Genomic DNA, 18641 nt, shown 5'->3' with positions numbered 1-18641 from the left:
CTTCTTCTTCTTCTTCTTCTTCTTCTTCTTCTTCTTCTTCTTCTTCTTCTTCTTCTTCTTCTTCTTCTTCTTCTTTTTTCCTTTGTATAGCCCTGGCTGCCCTGAAACTCACTCAGTAGACAAGACGGGTCTCAAACTCAGAGACTGACCTGCCTCCCGAGCGCTGGGATTAAAGGTATGTGCCGCCACTGCCTGGCTTTGAACACAATATTGTATACACAATAAATGTAAAAGGTTTTGTTTGTTTGTTTAGTGACTGTCTGTCTCACTATACAGATCTGACTGGCCTAGAACTCCCTGTATAGACCAGGCTTGTCTTAAACTCACAGAAAACTGCCTGTCTCCACCTTTTGAATACTGAAATTAAAGGTGTGAACTTATCATGTCTGGCCCTTTTCTCTTTTCAAAGTAGGACTTGGTGGCACATAACTATAATCACAGCACTTCAGAGGCAGAATCGGGGAGACTAGTAATTCAAGATCACTCTCCACTATATGAACAACATGAGATGAAAGGGGGGAGGAGGGAAAGGAGGAGAGAGGTAAGGAAGAAAGAACTGGTTTCAATGATTTTCCTTTTGTTTTTGTTTCTGCTGAAACACACCATGGTGTACTCTGCAGTCCAACAGCTTCTTAGGACACTGGGGCCTCCAAGTTAAACACTCAATTCCATACCCTCCTGACACAGTTGGCAGCTTCTGCAGCCTTCTGCCAGCAGTCTTCTCTTGCCTGTCAGCTTTAAGCCTTCAGGACTGTGTACATGTTCACCCTAGTAATAAACTATACTGATTCTGTTTGTAGCCTGTGCAGGATCCACAGCATAGAAAAGCCTTTGGCCACACCTCTTCAGATAGGTCAGGTGGGCACAGAGTACATAGAATGAAATCTTCCCCAGAACCTTTAAAGGAGTAGGGACCCTTTCACCTTGAGAAACGTCCAGAAGAGGCAAACAGATGCCCAGGAAAGAGACTCCATGTGGACATAAACTTTCCAGAGTGGTCAAGCAGCTGTAAGAATCTCTGAACTCTCCGGCTGTCCATTCTCCACTAGTAAAGTAACTTTCCTTGCCATCTTCTCACCCAGAGTAATCAAATGAGGGGAGCTATCACCCAGGGCAAAACACCGACATCAGTGGAACATTGTTCATTGTCTTGTTTTGTTGCCTGCTTGTTTGTTCGTTTGTTTGAGATTGGGACTCTGGCTGGCTTTTAACTGTGTGGTTCAAGTTGACCCTGAACTCACAGAGTTCCCTTTGCTTGAACTTCCTGAGTTCTTAGATTACAGGAACAAGCCACTACCCTTGGATGCTTAAATAACTTTAAAACTAAAATAAGGGAATGTGAGAAACTTTTTGAGGGACCACCTGGAAATGAGGGACCACCTGGGAATGAGGGGCCACCTGGGAATGAGGAAAACAACTGTGATTATTTGAATTGAAGCCAGGTGCAGATAACTCGTGAAGGGGTGAACTGTTCTGAGAAACAACCAGCTGTAAACTATCTACAACCAGCTGTAAACTATAGAGCAAAAATGATCTGATTTTCAGGTATAAAAACCCTATGCTTTGTATGTTCCGGGTCGTCTCCTATCTTTGGAGGGGCGACCTTATAGCGATAGCAATAAAACCTCTTGCTTTTACATTGACTTGTGGTCTGTGAGAGTTCCTGGGAAGAGCGTGATCCTGAGCTCCTGAGCAGTGAGACTCCAGGTCTTACATTTTCTTTTCTAGCCAAAGTAATTAGCTGATAAAGGCCCATATTTCCTGAATCTCCCTCTTCCCCATTTTTGCTGGTTAGCTAACAGAGTCAGATTGTGAAGTCAAAAATCCCACCACTGGGATGAGATGCAGTCACCCCCTGAAATAGGGATAAAGACAGACACCACTTTAGCTGACTCTGCTCACTAGCCCACTGTGGATTCTGGTGAACCCATTTTGCAAAAAGAAAATGCCTCTCAAAGTTACTCTTACTTTGTTCCTTTTTGAAACACCAAGATTATTCTTTTCTCACAAGGCTTAGCAGATAAAGTGTGGGTGAGTTCTACCCCAGAACCCACTTAAAGGTAAAAAGAGAGAACCCTAATGGCTAATGAGGTTGAGCATTTCTTTAAGTGCTTCTCTGCCATTCAATATTCCTCTACAGAGAATTCTCTCTTTAGCTCTGTTCCCCATTTTTTAAGTGGATTACTTCGTTTGCTGCTTTTCAGCTTGTTTAGTTCTTTATATATACTGGATATGAGTCCTTTGTCAGATAAAGGGTTGGTGAAGATTCTTTCCCAATCTGTAGGCAGCTGCGTTGTTTTGATGACGGTGTCCTTTGCTTTATAGAAGCTTTTCAGTTTCATGAGGTCCCATTTATTGATTGTTGATCTTAGAGCCTGTGCTGTTGGTGTTCTGTTCAGGAAGTTGTCTCCTGTACCAATGAGTTCTAGGGTATTCCCCACTTTTTTTTTCTAGCCGATTTAATGTGTCTGGTTTTATGTTGAGGTCTTTGATCCACTTGGACTTCAGTTTTGTGCAGGGTGATAAGTATGGATCTATTTGCATTTTTCTACATGTAGACATCCAGTTGGACCAGCACCAAAGGACTATCCGTGGAGATAACCTAGAACCCTGACAATGCAGCCACTTCTGATGAGAACTGATAGACTAAGATCAGAAAGGAGAGGAGAACCTCCCCTAATCAGTGGACTTGGGGAGGGGCATGCATGCAGAAAAGGGGGGAGGGTGGGAACGGGAGGGGAGGAGGGGGATACAAAATGAATAAATGAATAAAGTATAATTAATAAAAGTTAAAAAAAAAGGAGAGAACCAACTCTATAAGTTGTCCTGAGCTCAGCATGTATATACACACACACATATACCATAAAACACCATGATATAATGATATATATTTTTTTTAAATTTTTTTTTTTAAAGAAAATAAGTGCAGTGTGGCATGCTTTGGTTCAGTCTGGACTAAGCAGCAAGAACCAGTCTTGAAAAACATAAAACAGGCTGGACTTAGGCGGCACACACCTTTAACAACCCCGACACCAAAGATGCAGAGGCAGGAGGATTTCTATGATTCCAGGTTAGCATACACTACATAGTAAATTCCAGAACAGGCAGGGCTTTGTAGAGAGAGGTCCTGTCTCAAAAACAAAAAGTGCAAAACAAAACAAAAGCTACTTCCTCCTTGGGAGATGAATAAGTAAGAGTTACAGTGAGCCTGGGGTCTTTCATCTAAGAACGAGGTCCCAACTATTAGCCTATCTCACGAAGCACTGCATGGTGGGTCACAGGGGGGGAGCTGACGGTAACACAGGTGCTAGAGTGCTTACATATCATGCATGAAGTTCTGGATTTGTGGGACCCAGGAGCCGTGTGGGGAGGGGTAAGTTTGAAGCAAGAAGTAGGGTCAAGGATGTCCAAACCCCAGAAATTTCATCCTGAGTTTGCCAGGAGTAGGAATGCTCCCTCCCTGCCCTGGGCCTGCATGCCCTGGTACACATAGCCCTGTGCCCCCACCTTTGCACTCCTGAGGTCAAAGTTTAGCCTGGCAGCCAGGTAAAACTTCCTTCCCCCTTATAAGGTAATGTCCAGAAGCACATTAAATAGCCTTTGTTTTCCCCAATTAAAAATCTCACTGAATCTGTCTTATTCTTGCTGATGAGATCCTGCACTGCACTCTCCCATACCCAGCTAAGCCTCCCTCCCTCCAGTCCAGCTCCCTTTCTCTCTCTCTCTCTCTCTCTCTCTCTCTCTCTCTCTCCACACACACACACACACACACACACACACACACACACACACACACACCATTGCTCTCTCTGAAACTACAAGGTTTGCTCAGATGTTAACCACCCACCAGCCACAGGAGGACACATTTCCTCCAATGAGGACACATCTCTTTCTATCCACTTTATAATTACTTTTTAATTTGTATTCATGTATGTGTGAAAGTGTGAAGATGCCTGTGGGGGCCAGAAGAATGTGGCATTAGATCCTTTGGAGCTGAAGTTTCAGGCCAGTTGGGAGCCACTCAGCATGGGTGATGTGAGTCAAACTCATGTCTTTTGGAAGACCAATTGGAGCTCTTGACCACTGAGCCATCTCTCCGGCCATCAACATCATCATTACTGTGTGTGTGGGCCTACCTCAAAGAAGATGATGATCATTGAAGAACCTCCATATGGAGATAACTTCACATGTGGCAAACCAGCCACCCGGGTAAAGAAAATGTCTTCACTTCATGAAAGACAAAATTCTGCCAAAAGTGGGTAAGCTTAAATGCAGGCAAGTTGACTGCCAAACTCAACCAAGACAGGGTAAGCATGTCCTAAATAGTTCCTGCTTATATATATATGTCTGTCAAATATACTGAGCCAGAAGGCTGAAAATGATGCTCCAACATTATAGAGAGTTTTGGGTGACTGTTCAGGCAGAAAACTGTCAATTTTCAATTTTCTTTTCTTTTTTTTTTTTTTTTTTTTTTGGAAGCTGCTAACATGCACTTCCTATTTACTAATTTTAACTAATTTTATTTCTTCTCAAGTCTCTGGTGGAGTTGAAGACCAAATAGTTATAGGTCCACAATTAAGCTTGTTTAGAATTTAAGAAAATATTTTTATATAGGTAATGCCAATAAGGATAAAAGTTAATTTAGATATAGAACTCTAAACTTGTCAAGATAGGATATACAATCAAATACTTTCTCCTAAATTACCAAATGCACATGGACTGGACATTGAACATGTAAATTTTACCTAATAGTTTTCATAACTGTTTTATAATTATTACTATATTCAAAGAAAAGAAGCCTTTTATTGGACTTAAAGGGAGAAATGTTGGTATAATGTTTTTGTGTGATGTATACAATTTTCCTGTGTTAATTCGAATACTGATTTTTCTACCCCACTATCTGGACATTGCACTGTGCTGTGGTGCTTATTCTAAGCAACCCTGTCTCAAGCTTGTGTAAACATTTGTTCTCTGTATTGCCAGTAAAAACAACCAGCCAATGCTGAGCAATGGAGAGAATAGGGTGGGACATCCTGGTCTGGAGGGAAGAAGAAAGAATGAGTGGAAAGAGAGATCCAGCTGAGAGGAGAGAACCAGGAAATATCAGGAGAAATGAACCAGACCTAAGATATGACTAAAAAGCAAGTATAATGTGGGAAATCTGAATCGGAGGAAGCTGTGCGAGCTTGGAGGTTTAGGATGGAGTAATTGTTGCCCAGCATTGTGCTAGGCAGTCAGGTCTGGCCTTGAACTTCTGATCCTTCTGTGAATCACTATGCCTCTATTTTAATTTGTTGGTTTGGTTTGCTTTGCCTGAGGTAGGGTCTCATGTGGCTCAGGCTGGCCTTGAAATCACTATGTAGATCAGGCTGACCTCAAACTTATGACAGTCTTCCTGTGTCTAACCTTAAGAGTGTTGTAATTACAAAGACACATACAACACACACACACACACACACACTTTCTTTCATTACAATAAACAAATAATAAATTTCATCAGCATCTGTGGGTACCTATAAGTGCCCTATACGGGGAAAAGAAAAGCGTGGGAGGCTACTTCATTCATGAAATTGTTGAGACAGCTAAGCTGAGAGTCCACAATGGCTAAAGTGGATCATTTCCTCCATCTCCTCATCTCTATTTCATTCACTGAATCAATAACCTCATCACACAATCCAGTCAGTAATTCTAAACACAGTAAAAAAAAAAAAAAAAAATCACATTTTGGGGTAGGCTTATAATTCCAGCACTTCCCAAACTGAGACTGAGATCTAATCAGCTCTTAGTCAGCCTGGATTAAAATAAATAAATCGGCCAAGGTGGTGCACAACTTTAATCCCAGCACTTAGGAGGCAGAGACAGAAGGATCATGGTGAGGTCAAGGCCAACCTGGTCTACAAATGTAGTCAGGGTAGTCAAGACTACATAGAGACCATCTATCTCAGCTAGTAATTAAAATCACATATTATGAGACTAAAACAGAGAGCTATTTGTGTGCAGTTAAGAATAAGTTTCTGTTTGTCTTATGTTTGTCTGACCTGTTTACATTGTATGTGCCAAATACATGAGGATGTACATGATTGGATTACATCTTGATTGGATGTAGGCTGGACTTATATAGGTAGGATACCTGTCAGGACGAATGCTTGCCTCTGACGGGACCTGATGGGAAATGTGAACTGTGGGATTTGCCTTTTTAAGCCCTTGCAAAACATGACTCTTGACCATTTTCATGGAAACTCAGGTATGGAACTTGTCCGAGTCTACTGACCTGGCTAGCAGTTAATTAAAACTATTTCAAATCTGGTTTAAAAATGTGAGAGTGATGCCAGGTTCAGTGGCTCACACCTGTGATCCCAGCACTAAAGGAGACAGAGGCACACAGATCTCTGTGAGTTCAAGGCCAGCCTGGTCTACAAGGTGAGTCCAGAACAGCCAAGGCTACACAGAGAAACCCTGTCTCAAAAGCTTAAAAAAAAAAAAAAAGAGTCAGTAGTGGTGTTATTCTATGGGATCAACACTTTCTGGAGACCTGCAGAAAGATTCAGACCACCCACCCAAATTCTAAAGCCAGACCTACACTCAGACACTCCAGGCCTGAAGGGCCACTTCAGGAGGACTTGAGATGTTCCAAGGTTCTGAGGCTGCCTTCAGTTCGCAGACTATCTGGATGAACAGCCATGCTGAGAAAAACAGTACCCATCCAGGGGTCCCCCGGGGGGTCACCTGGGGATGCCAATCTGGGACATGGACAGGATTCCTTTGATGGGAACCCAATATTCTCCCATCCAGGGCAAATAGCAAGACCACCTGCTTGGTTCTGGTTAACTATAAATTAATTAAGTTTTTAAAAATCTGTCTGATGTTGGAAGGTTTTGTCGGTTTTGTGCTGAGTTTGTAAATTTGGTTGCAAACACGGAGCTGACACAGAAATGTGTATTTTTGCTGTCTCAGATACTAGCCACCACAGCTATACAGCTGCTTTTATGGCTCAGAATTTGTCTCTGAGATTGCTGGTCAATGGATTCAGGTTAACTGGAATTCAGATGTCTTCTGGGTGTGGATAGTATTAAAGTTGTTTTATCTGTTCTACTTTATTGGAAAGCTGGCTCTAGAGTTGGTTATGCCTCTCCCTTCGCTAGACCCAAACATATTTAAAAGTTTCCTCTATGTCCTGTGTCAGCCAAGCCACCAGATGCTGTGACAGGAAAAAGAAAGCAAAGCAGAACAGCTAAAAAAAATTAGATTTGGTTTATATAAACACTCTGCACCTCAAGATTTATAAGTTTATTGGGTATGGTTAAAATTAATTCAGTATTCGGGGAGGTAGAGGCAGGCGGATCTTTGTGACTTCCAGGTTAGACTGGTCTATAAAGCCAGTCCAGGACAGCCAAGGGTACACAGAGAAACTTGGGGGGAAAGAAAGGAAAGGGAAGGAAGGAAGGAAGAAGGAAGGAAGGAAGGAAGGAAGGAAGGAAGGAAGGAAGGAAGGAAGGAAGGAAGGAAGGGAAAAAAAGAAACTATTATATTCTGTAATGGTGTACTAGACACGAATCAGGAAAGTTCCCAGTCTATCTGTGGACTGTGTTTATGAGTTAAAAGTTTTATTTTGATACTAAAAAGAGCTTCAATTTAGAAATTGTTATTTTTAAGGCTCAAACTTAACAGAAATAAAGCTATAAAAATCCTACTCTTATAAAAGCTACTAACTTATTGTAAACTGTTAAAGATGATTAAGAGATGCGGTCAGTCACCTCATAAAGGATCAAAATTTTCAACATGCTCAGAACTATACTTGTAGTAATGCTAAGTACTAATGTACTTAATTACAGAAATAAGCCTTATTTAGCCTACTGTATGTTTTCAAGGTAAAGCCTAAAGCAAGTAACCAAAAACAAGCAAAGTTTGTTTAGATAATGGTCCTCAAACTTGTCAGACATCTGCTGGAAAAAACAAACAAACAAAACAACATTTTTTAATATGTAGTGAAAAAAGCTTACTATTACAGAGATCCCCAGCTCACAGCAATGACCCCAAGGCCTCCAAAGAAGATGATGGGGCACAGCAACAACCACTCTCCTTGACTGTGGTAACACTAACCACTGGTCAAGACTGCCCCAAACGCCTTGCCTGCCACCAGAACCCTGCTCAAACTGTGGACAAATAGGATGATTGGCCCCCTTTGCCTAGACAAAGAAATGTCAGTTCCCAAAGTTTCTCCTCCACAGGAAAAGTCTCTCAGGTCTCCTGGGTCTGGTGTCCAAAGACTTATGCTGCCCTAGGACCTCTGTCCCCAAATAAGCCTTGAAAGCCACAGGAGCCCAAGATGTCTAGGTAATGGGTAAGTGTGTCATTTAAATTGATACACAGGCCATTTAGATTATACTTCCTGCTATCTCTGATGACATTGACGGCTAGGCTAACTGTAGCTTTGTCAATTTAACAGTAGCAGACAACCAGATTCTTGCCCAAGGCTGCAGCTACCCATGTTCTTAATTCATTTCTTGGGTAAAAATCAAACCTCGCTTTCTCTGGAGCTGCTAGATCTCCCGTCAGGAAAAAGCAGACAGGTTGCCTTGCTGACAGGCTTCTCTTTACTGTTAACACTAACTCTTTACTGTCCTTTATTTAAAAGAGCTGGCTTTGCAATGACTGTCTTCAGTAATAACTACTCCTGTCTCTGGTAAAGGATTCGATGGAAAGAAAAAGATTTAAATTCTGAGGGTTCTGAGGGTCTAAGAAAGTGTTCTGAAGTATAGAAAAGTCTGAGGATATGAAAACCTAAGTTCTGAGGGCCTAATAAAATGATTTAAGGTATATAAATGCAAGTTGTAAAGGTATAAGAAAGTGATTTACGGTGAATAAAAATGGGAGGTGTCTTAGACTTCTTTTACCTTCTAAGATTTTTAACCTTGATCAGTGGAGCGACTTTTTTCTACAGTGTGGATTTCAGTACAGTTTAATGCTACTATATCTAAAACTTTTATCTTTTTGTAAACTTAAAAAAAAAATTAATGGAAGCTTCAGGGAGTCATAAGACTTGGATCCAGCTCCCACAGGTCAACCGGACTCCAGATAAGAACAGCTGAAGTTTCCCTACCTGTTTCTGAGGATGGGATCGCTTCTGGTCATGGAACTCCACCTGTCCCCCAATTACTACGTCTATGGGACTGAAAATTCTAAATGTAAGATTTTCCTCTAAGTACCCAAAGTGTAATTTCTGTTCCTAACTCTGTATCTGTCTCAGCAGATTTTGACTGACAGACACCATCCAGGAAACAGCTGCTGACTATAACCTGCTCCAAAGGACTGTGAGCCCTGGATTGCTGAAAGTTGAGGTGGACCAGGCTAGCCAATATGATTGCTCCCTGTCTTTTCAGCTGGGTCAGTAAACTAAATGCTTCTGGTGAATGCCCCCTTGCCTGAATTCCCTTGCAGCCTTCCTGGGCCTGACACTGACTTCCTAGTTTCAGCAAGAAGTTACACAAGAGAGTAGCCGCCACTTGTCCCCCTACAGGCTGGAATGTTAGATCAAAAGGAAACTCCCCGGCATAGGGGACAAAATGGCTACCTATAGTACCTATGAGGAAAGGCACCTGTTAAAAACCAAATAGCCCCAAATCTATCAACAGGTAGATCATTAGTTGAAATAGTCCTACAATATAGTAGGGCACTCAACCTGCTCTATGTAAAACAGAGGGGTTATTGTATAACTTTAAAAGAAAATTGTTGTTGGGGGCAGTGGTGCCACTTCTGTCTAAACCACTTGGGATGATTAGAGATAATCTAATCATTACTCAAAAATACATTCCAAAAGAAGGAGGACCCAAGAGGAGACTGGTGTCCCATCCATTTCCAGGCTCCTCCTAGACAGTAACTCTGATGTCAACCATTACAAAGCCCTTGGCCCTTCTGCTTCTGCTACTGTTGGCTCTTGCATCATTGATGCCTTAACTTTATCATTTATAATTCCTGTCTGGGTACCATTAAAGTGATGGTTATTACATCCCAATATAAACAGGTACCCATGACAGAATCAAGGATTTGACTCAGGATATAGCTCAAAGAGGGAATGTGAGACCAAAACAAGAAAAACTGTACCTCACAGGTTATATGTTCTGTTTACAATTAATAAATTCCTGTGGGATGGGGTGGTGCACACCTTTAATCCCAACATTCGGGAGGCAGAGGAAGGAGGATCTCTGAAGTCAGCTTGGTCTACAGAGTAAGCTCCAGGACAACCAAGGCTACACACACACACACACACACACACACACACACACACACACACACACCCTGTCTCAAAAAACTAAAAAAGAAGGAGAAAGAGAAGGAGGAGGAGGAGAAGAAAAGAAACATGTTTTTCCTGTGTTTGTTTTACCCATCTGCACCAGATATGCTTGATCACGTATGGGCAGAAAGTGTGCTTGTCCCTGAAGGGGTGTAGACTGGAGGTATGTAGGCGGAAAAATACATCAGGATGTAGCTTGCTTCTGATTGGACCTGATGTGAAATGCAGTGGATTATGGGCTTTTCCCTTTTAAGCTCCTGCAAAACGTGACTCCAGTCCATTTTCCTGGGAACCCAGGTATGGACCTGGGTAGTAGGGACAGTATTTAATTAAAGCTGGCTTCAAATTTGGCGTAAGATTGTGGTAATGGCCTTATTCTTAACCTATAGGATTAACAATATCACAAGCAAATTTGCAGGAAGGAGGTTTTGGGTAATTCCTAATGGAAATGTTGGCCAGGGGCATAAAGGAAAGCCAAGATATCTGAAATCAATTTTTGGGTTTAGTTAGTTTTTGTTAGGATTTGGTGTGTGTGTGCATGTGAGATCAACACAGAACCCTGACAGAGCCTTGTGATAAGCTTCCTCCCCAGGAGAGGGAGTTCATTTTCGAGAAGGAAGAAGAGTTTTCAGATCCCAGAGGAGCCATGCAAAGACCTGGAAAAATAACTGTTCAACAAGGCCCTGAGACATCAGCCAGGCCAGACACAGAATAAGGGACCCAGGAAAGGGGAAACTTATGGGTCAGAAGTCAGCAAGATCAAATTGTCCTTATCACTCTGGCTGTGCCACACACGCCAAGTGTCTCAGATGCAACCTCACCAGGCACAGTTCAAAGAACTCCAGGCTGGATCCTGTAAAACAAGCTTGTTTGTTACACGTACACTTTTCCCTCTTTCCTCAGGAGCTGTATTCTACAGTGGTCCACAAAGTTTAAAGGCCAAATCTTGTCTCAATTCCCAGGGATGCTTTCTTTCAGTAGCCCCCAAGAAACTAAGTCTTCCCATTGCTGTCTTTTTTTTTTTCAGCTTCCTGCTCTCCCACTGGCCCAGTCATCTGTCTTTGGTGAGTTGTTCAAATTAAGTACAAAGACAAGCTGGAAAAAAAGGCCACAGTTTATGTGGGAAGCCTTGTCAGGCCCAATTAGCCCAGCTTAAAGTAAAGATAACAATCTGAACACTCACTCACGTGCACAGGCACACAGTGGCATCCCTCCTGGATTCCCAAGTACCCACTAGGCCACACCCTCCCCTCCCCCATCCAGAGGCCAGAGGCTAAGGAGGGCGGGCTTTGGCTGGCCCAGCTCCAAGTTTTCAAATTTGCTTTCAGTTTCTCTTCACAGCAAGAAACCCTACCCAACCAAACCCCAGCCTGACAAAAGCTCTAACTCAGGATGACACTTCCTTCAGGAATTTACCTGCCCGAGTGTAGCCCCAGAGTTCCCCAACTCAAGAGCCGAAGGCTTCACTAGACTCCATGGTAACTGGGTCACCGCCTTTACCCTAGAATCTCACCATACACACTCCAACAGCTCCACAAAGACAGATCCTGGGGTGATAAGCCCAGCCCCTGGCTCGATGCCTGGCTCCCACTTACAATTCCTCATTATATTAACCGAATAAACCGGCAAACAGGAATGCACACTTCCAGCTTGTGAGACGGCTCAGGGGGGTAAAGCATTCACTTCAAAAGCTTGACAGCCTAAGTGCAAATCCCAGAACCCGTGGGGAAGAGCTGACTGCAACCCTCGGACCTCCACAGAGGTACTCTGGCAATGCATAGCCACACACCACACACACGCTGAACTCCCATACTTTGAAAGTTTCTCAAAAAATAGAAATAACAGGTTTTTCTTTCCCATGAGTTTGTCAGAAAATATGGCCAAGAAACACTAAAGTTATATGCTTGAAGTTATGTTTCACTAATAATTTAAAGCATTGGGAAAAATGTCAAGGTCAGTGAAAGAACAAGGTGGTACGACTGTAATCCTAGGCAAAGAGGAGTTCAAGGCCATCCTGGAATTCACAGGGAGATACAGAAAGTTAAAAAAGAATGCCTGTGTACAACCTCAGGAAGGTTTTCAGGCAGAACGGAGGGTGGGTACTGGTGATGTTTGAAAGTCAGGCAACATACTGAAAACCAATGCAGGATTATAGCTTAATGGGTTTCCAAAAGAAAACCAAGAGGGCCAAGCCTTTTAAGTCCTTGAACTTGCTCTGGGTCCGGTCTGCCACTCTCACGCCTTTGTGCCTGCCTGCTAAACCAGAGATCCTGCCTTCCTTAGTTTGTAGCTGTTAGAGCAGAGCTCCGGCCTTTCCTGTTGCTTAGACTCATACTCGCAATTCATCTTTTTGCACTCCTTAGGATGTACCACGTGACGTTAGTATTTCACAGCTCCTCTGCAGAATGCAAAAGTAGTAATTCGCTAGCTTCGTGGGAAGTATTGTACTGGCATCTCCCGGAGCTTGGTTAGAAACGCAAGTCCTGGGACCCCACGCCAGACCTCCTGATTCGGCATCAGCGTTTCCAGCAGCGGTACCAGCGCACACCAGTGTGCGTCAAGCACTTCGCTGGAGCCCACTCAGGAAGGCACAGCGGATGCACGACCTAAACGGGGTAGTTGCACGCATAAACAGGAGGTGGCCGCATAGAAAGGGCATACTTGAGACCTTCCACGGTCCTCGAAGCTCCAGTAAACACTATAACCAGCATCCCCCGGGAGGGATGTCATCTACAGGTTTATCCATCCTCGCTGTACAACGGGGTGAACGAGAACTCGGATACTGGGGACTTGACCCCTTTTTTGAGGCAGGCAGGCGGGAGCAGGAACTCCGGAGGTGTGAGCGAGTGCGCCTCTTCCTGGCTCCAGACACAGGCCGCCAGAGCTGACAAGGCCAAGTCCCCGCCCACTTCTGCTGTCACCCTGTCAAAACAAAGCCGCTGTCTACAGCGCAGGACCACTCTCTCCTGCGGCCTGGGGAGCAGAGTCCCCCTACACGTGCTGGAGGCCCTCGGGGTGCCCAGAGCCCCCAGGAAAGGAAAATGGCAAGAAAACTCTTCTCAAAGTGAGCAGAATTGCCGCCTAGGCTGTCACCTTGCCAAACCCTGTTTACACCCTAAGCAGCCAGGATCGCGCTTTCACTAAACAAGTAAAACACAATAATGACAGGGCTGTCGCCGCACAGCCGACGCCGCCAGGCGCCAAAAGACCCGGGCTTGGGGCTGTGCCCACCTCCCACCCCGCGCTCCGCCCCTTCGCTCCCGCAGAGCGCCTGGATTCCAGGACTCGTCGGCGTGCTCACTCCGGAACCCAGCTCCTCCTAGCGGGGCACAGTGGGGAGGACGGCCGCAGGGAGATACACTAAGATCCCCCCACCCCAAAAAAGCTGCTTCGCGGCCTCGACTGGTCCACCACACCAAGCACAGTTATGCTTCCTGTGAAAGGGCTCCCTCGAGCTCCCATGGAGCAAAAAAAAAAAAGCCCCAGCGTAGCCCGAACGCTTGGAAGCCAAGACTCATCCTTCCCAGAAGAGGGAGACTGCCAGATCTGGAGGACCCCAACCCCTGCCCCAGCTAGACGCGGTGCGAGCCGCAGCGGCAGAGCGCGCGCAGCAAGCGCAGCACTTCCGCGGTGCCGGCGGGAGGCGGCGAGCGGGGTGGGGGAGGGGAAGGGGTCCGGGCCCGCCCGTGACCCCGCGGTTGCGTGCGTCCCAGCCGGTACCTTGCAGGCGGAGTACACGCCGAGTTTCTCCAGTTTCTTCGCCCGCGGAGCGGAGCGCAGCTGCGCCTTCTTCACGGCGATCCGGGCCGAGCCGCCTCCTCCCGGTCCCTCGGCTGTGCCCGCCGCGGCCACAGCGGTCGCTGGCCCGCAGGAAGCAGAGCTCCCGGCGGTGGTGGCCAGGGTCCGGGGGGAGCCGTGCGGGGGCGCGGGCGGCAGTGCTGGGGGCCCGGCCCCGCCAGCCTCAGCCATGCCTCCCCGACTGTCACCCGCCGCCGCCAGGGTCCCCGCGGACGCCGGTGGCGGAGCCGAGACCCTCCCCCCGCCAGGCCGCCGCCCTGCGCCCTCCCCGCCCCCGCCGCGCTCGGCTGCCAGAGATCGCAGGGCCCCGCGCCTCCCGGGCCGGCTAGGACGCTAGCGGGCCGGAGCGCCCTGGCCGCGCTCTGCTCCCCTGGGTCTCCCGCATGCTGCTGCGAGCGTGGCCGCCCGCCCGGCGCGCCAGGCCCGGTGGGTGACCGGCGACCCGCGAGTCCCGGCCGCTGCAGCCCAGGCACCTGCCGCCTTGAGCTGCTGGCGTTCCTGGGCCTGACACCCTCCCGCGCCGAGACTCAACTTCCTCCACCCTAGCGGGAGCGAGAGGAAAAAATTGTTTTCCAGAAGTACTCGTCAGCGGCCAATCCTCCTCTTTGTTGCTAATTCACTAAAATCATGGCGTGCGGGGCTGCTTTCTTTCTTTATTTTATTTTATTTTTTTAAGAGAGAGACTTTGGGTTAAACTTTTTCTTTTAAGAATTCTCCATAATCTTCCCCTGGTAGTTTCTGAACTGAATATGACCAAAGAGAGAGAAGACTCAGTGGGCTCTGTTAAAATATATAATATATATAATGATTATATAGTATTATTAAAATGATTATTAATAATAACCACATATAAAGAATGTTACAGGTCGGCAAAATGAAAACTAAGCGCGCTGAAAAAGTTTAAAATGAGTCTGCCTTCAGGGTTCAGCCAGGTTGGCAGAATTAAAGTCTGCTGCTAGTTTATTGTTTACTATGTTTTCAAAGACGAAACGCCAACGTGCAAGTTAACCGGAAAGATAGTATCCGGGAGAGTGATACTGATTTCGACTTAAACTTCTGTAGCAAAATTATTGTCTCTGTCGCTGATGGCAAGAGGAAGTCGTTTAAGTTGTCCATCATGGGTCCACCCTCTTACAGCGACTTGAAAAGCTCTGTATTCCCTGGCAGCAGCGCTGGCAAGTGCCCTAATTCTGCGGAGCAAGCGCGATCGTAATGTGGGCCGCGGGTCGTAATCTGTTTGTGATTGGCTGCCTTACAACCTCGCGGGCTCCTGCCAAAGTCCAGCCATAAAGGATGTGCTTTCCCTTGCAAATACTCCCTTGCCGTCCTGTTTAAAACTGCAATTTGTTTTTCCAGACTCTGTGTCCTTTTAACGCAGGCTCACGTGTGAATGCGGTTGCAGGCTCTAAGAGAGATGCTTGAGCAGGGAAAAGAAAACACCTTCTCGCAGGGGTGAAGCCTGCCACTGTGAAATGACAGCTTCCTACTAGGTTGCATCTGACCAACAACGTGCTGTTTGGCCTCAGCCCAGCATGGTAATGCAACAGTAAGACTCTTGACAAAAAGAAAAAAAAAAAAAAAAAAGGCAAGGTGGTCTGTCTATGCCATTGATCCCAAAACTGCAGGGGCAGGCCAGTGTCTGTGAGTTTGAGGCATTCTGGTCTACAGTAAGGAGGTCCGGGTCAGCCAGGGCTAAACAGTGAGACCCTGTACAGAAACAAATTAAAAAGCAAAGTCAGGTTTGACAGCACTGTCCTCTCTACCGTTGCTCTCTGGTGTTGTGCGAGTTTTTACAATAGTGTCACTACACTAGGACAGGATTTACTGAGGAATCCAGGTACTCTTGCATGTTCTCAGTGTCCTCCATCTAAAAATTTCTACGTGGATTCAAAAGGAAGCTTGAGGCCCATTATAGTGGGCTGTAAATCCTGGCAGCTGCCCAGAGGACGACTGAGAGGAGGAAGAGAGAAACTGGCTCCTTTTTAGAGTCCAGAAAAGTAAGCCTGTTCTGCAGTTTGGGTGGGGGTGGGGTGGAGTATAAGAAGCAATAATTAAGGGTGAGTTGAAGGGATGTATTCTTTAGAAAAAGGTAGAGTATGTTTATGCTTTGGGCCAGGAACTGAAGAGGTAGAGCGGGTGGGAAAGTAAAAGATGAACCTTTGAGTAAAGAGGTCAGAAATGCAGGCAAACTTAGCAGTGTAGCTGCACAGAAAGAGGGGATTATGGGTACCTGTAAGAACATCATCTCAGCTGGTCATGGTGGACCATGCCTTTAATTCTAGCACTTCAGGAGGCAGAGGCAGGCAGATCTCGCTGAATTAGAGGCCAGTCTAATTAGAAGCCAGTAAATTAGAGGCCAGAAACTCTGTCTTGAAAACAAACAACAAAATCATCTCATTTAAGAGAGTGAGAATGTTTCCTACTTCCTTAATGTGTTTGTGGGATGACCTGGCCAGGTGATTTTTTTTTTCTTTGAGACAGGGTTTCTCTGTGTAGCCATGGCTGTCCAAGCTGGCCTTGAACTCTCTGAGATCCACCTGTCTCTGCCTCCAGGAGTGCTGGGATTAAAGGTGTGTGCACCACACCCAACTACATCTGAGTTTTTAATTCTCTTTCTCAAAAAGAAAAAAAAAAAGTAACCGAGTAGATTAAAAATAATCTTTTAAAAAGAAATCTATCCTGGATGCAGGATGTGGTGACTCGTGCCTATAATCCCAGCACTCAGGAGGCCAAAGCAGATGAACCTCTGTGATTTCAAGATCATCCTGGACTACATAGTGAGTCCTCTCTCAAAAAATAAAGATACACACATACAATAGCCACGCTTGGTGCTGGAGAGGTGGTTCAGCAGTTCAGAACACTTGTTGCTGTTGCAGAGAACCCGGATTCAATTTCCATCGTACACAGGGCAGTTTACAACCGTCCTAACTGCAGTTCCAAGGGATCTACTCCTTCTAAGCTCTTTTGGTACCACGCATGCACATGGAGCACTTTCATACATTACACGCAGACCAAACATGCATACACATAAAATCAATAAACCTAAGACAGTTCTTTTTAAATAGCCAAGGTTTAGGATGACAAAACAGCACTTTCCAAAATGGACTTCAATAAAGCTCTGCTATTTCTACCTTCCTCTCTTTCACATAGTATTTTAAATTATAAGGCGGGGCAGTTTTGACACTTCCCTTCTACAAAATGGTTGTGTTTGTTGGGGGTAATGATACACAGTTGTAATCCCAGAACACTGGAAGCAGAGACATTCGGTAGCAAATTGAAAGCCAGAGTGGGCTACCTAGTGAGCATGAAGCCAGCAAGTGCTACATGATGGGACCATATTTTTAAATTAAATTAAAAGCTATGATGCCATGTAATTATGAGATGGAGACCAAAGCTTATATCAAAGTAGAGGGGGTGGGGGAAGGCCTGCTAATGCCCATCCAGCTACCTAACATGACGACGTTCTCAGATCAGACTTCTTCTTTTTGATATTTTTTTCTTCTATTTTGATCAGGCTTCTTATATCACGACATTAACAAAGGATGATAGGGTTTTGGTTTCCACCGCTGACCATTTGTTATAATGATCCCCTTGCGATTTGTCTGTGCCACTGGATGTAAATATTGTCTCAAAAGGAGGTGAGGGATAAAAGTACAGATGTGGTGCATGCTTTGCAGGGAAAGGAAGCAAAGGTGGAAGGTGGATGATTTGAGTTCAAGACTAGCCTAGTCTCCATAATAAATTTCCAGGCCAGTTAGATAACATAATGAGACTTTGTCTCAAAACAATAACAATTAGTTTTCATGAAAGTTTGAGTTTGAGGCCAGCCTACTGTACATAGAGAGTTCCAGGGCAGATTGGTCTACAAAGCAAACCCCTGTTTAGAAACCAAAATTCATTAAATAAGTCTTTTAACTTTTAATTATTTATTTTTATTTTAGGTACATTGATGTTCTACCTACTCATATGTGTGTGTGACAGTGTCAAATCCCCTGGAACTGGAGCTACAGACAGTTGTGAGCTGCCATGTCGGTGCTAGGAATTGAACCCACGTCCTCTGGACCCAGTGCTCTTAACCACTAAGCCATCTCTCCACCCCCATTAAATACATTTTTAAAAGAAAAAATACTTTCTGGGCATGGTGATATAGCCTGCAATCCTGATGATATGAGGAACATCAGGTGTCCACCTGGAGAACAGAAGAGGAAGAAAAAAAGGACTATGCCATGGAAGCTGACGTATAGCTCAGACATATGATGGACAAAGCACCACAAGGCAGGAAGGAAGCCCCAGTATGTTGGGGGAAAGCCTGAAGTGTAAGGAAAGCATGCTTAGACGAGATACAGAAGCTAGATGTGTTTGCTGGCTTGTGCCTTTAATCCCAGGAGGCAGAGGCAGGCAGATCTCCCCACTCAAGGTTGGACTGATCATTAGAGGGAGTTCCAAAACAAACCAGACTAATAATTCTGTCACTAAAAAAGAAGAATGAAGGAAGAAAAGGAAAAAAGGAAGGAAGGAAGGAAGGAAGGAAGGAAGGAAGGAAGGAAGGAAG

General features: G+C 45.1%; 2 protein-coding genes across 3 annotated transcripts in view; one reads left to right on the top strand and one right to left on the bottom strand.

Moving 5' to 3' along the window:
• Kat2b (lysine acetyltransferase 2B) overlaps positions 1 to 14606 on the bottom strand; it is a 113253-nt gene extending 98647 nt beyond the window's left edge. For both annotated transcript variants that reach the window (XM_055614152.1, XM_055614157.1), the window contains exon 1: positions 14012 to 14606. In XM_055614152.1, coding sequence (XP_055470127.1) covers positions 14012 to 14260 — 249 coding nt within the window. In that variant the 5' untranslated portion in view covers positions 14261 to 14606. The remainder of the gene's footprint in view (positions 1 to 14011) is intronic.
• Positions 14259 to 18641, top strand: part of Pp2d1 (protein phosphatase 2C like domain containing 1) — a 64634-nt gene continuing 60251 nt past the window's right edge. Inside the window, exons 1-2 of the mRNA XM_055614786.1 lie at positions 14259 to 14413; positions 15074 to 15298. Coding sequence (XP_055470761.1) covers positions 14259 to 14413; positions 15074 to 15298 — 380 coding nt within the window. The remainder of the gene's footprint in view (positions 14414 to 15073; positions 15299 to 18641) is intronic.

Source organism: Psammomys obesus, unplaced genomic scaffold, assembly GCF_907164565.1.
Source record: "Psammomys obesus unplaced genomic scaffold, mPsaObe1.curated_primary_1811, whole genome shotgun sequence".
Taxonomy (NCBI): Eukaryota; Metazoa; Chordata; class Mammalia; order Rodentia; family Muridae; genus Psammomys; species Psammomys obesus.
The sequence above is the reverse complement of the archived record's forward strand: the minus strand, read 5'-3'. Positions and strand labels throughout refer to the sequence as shown.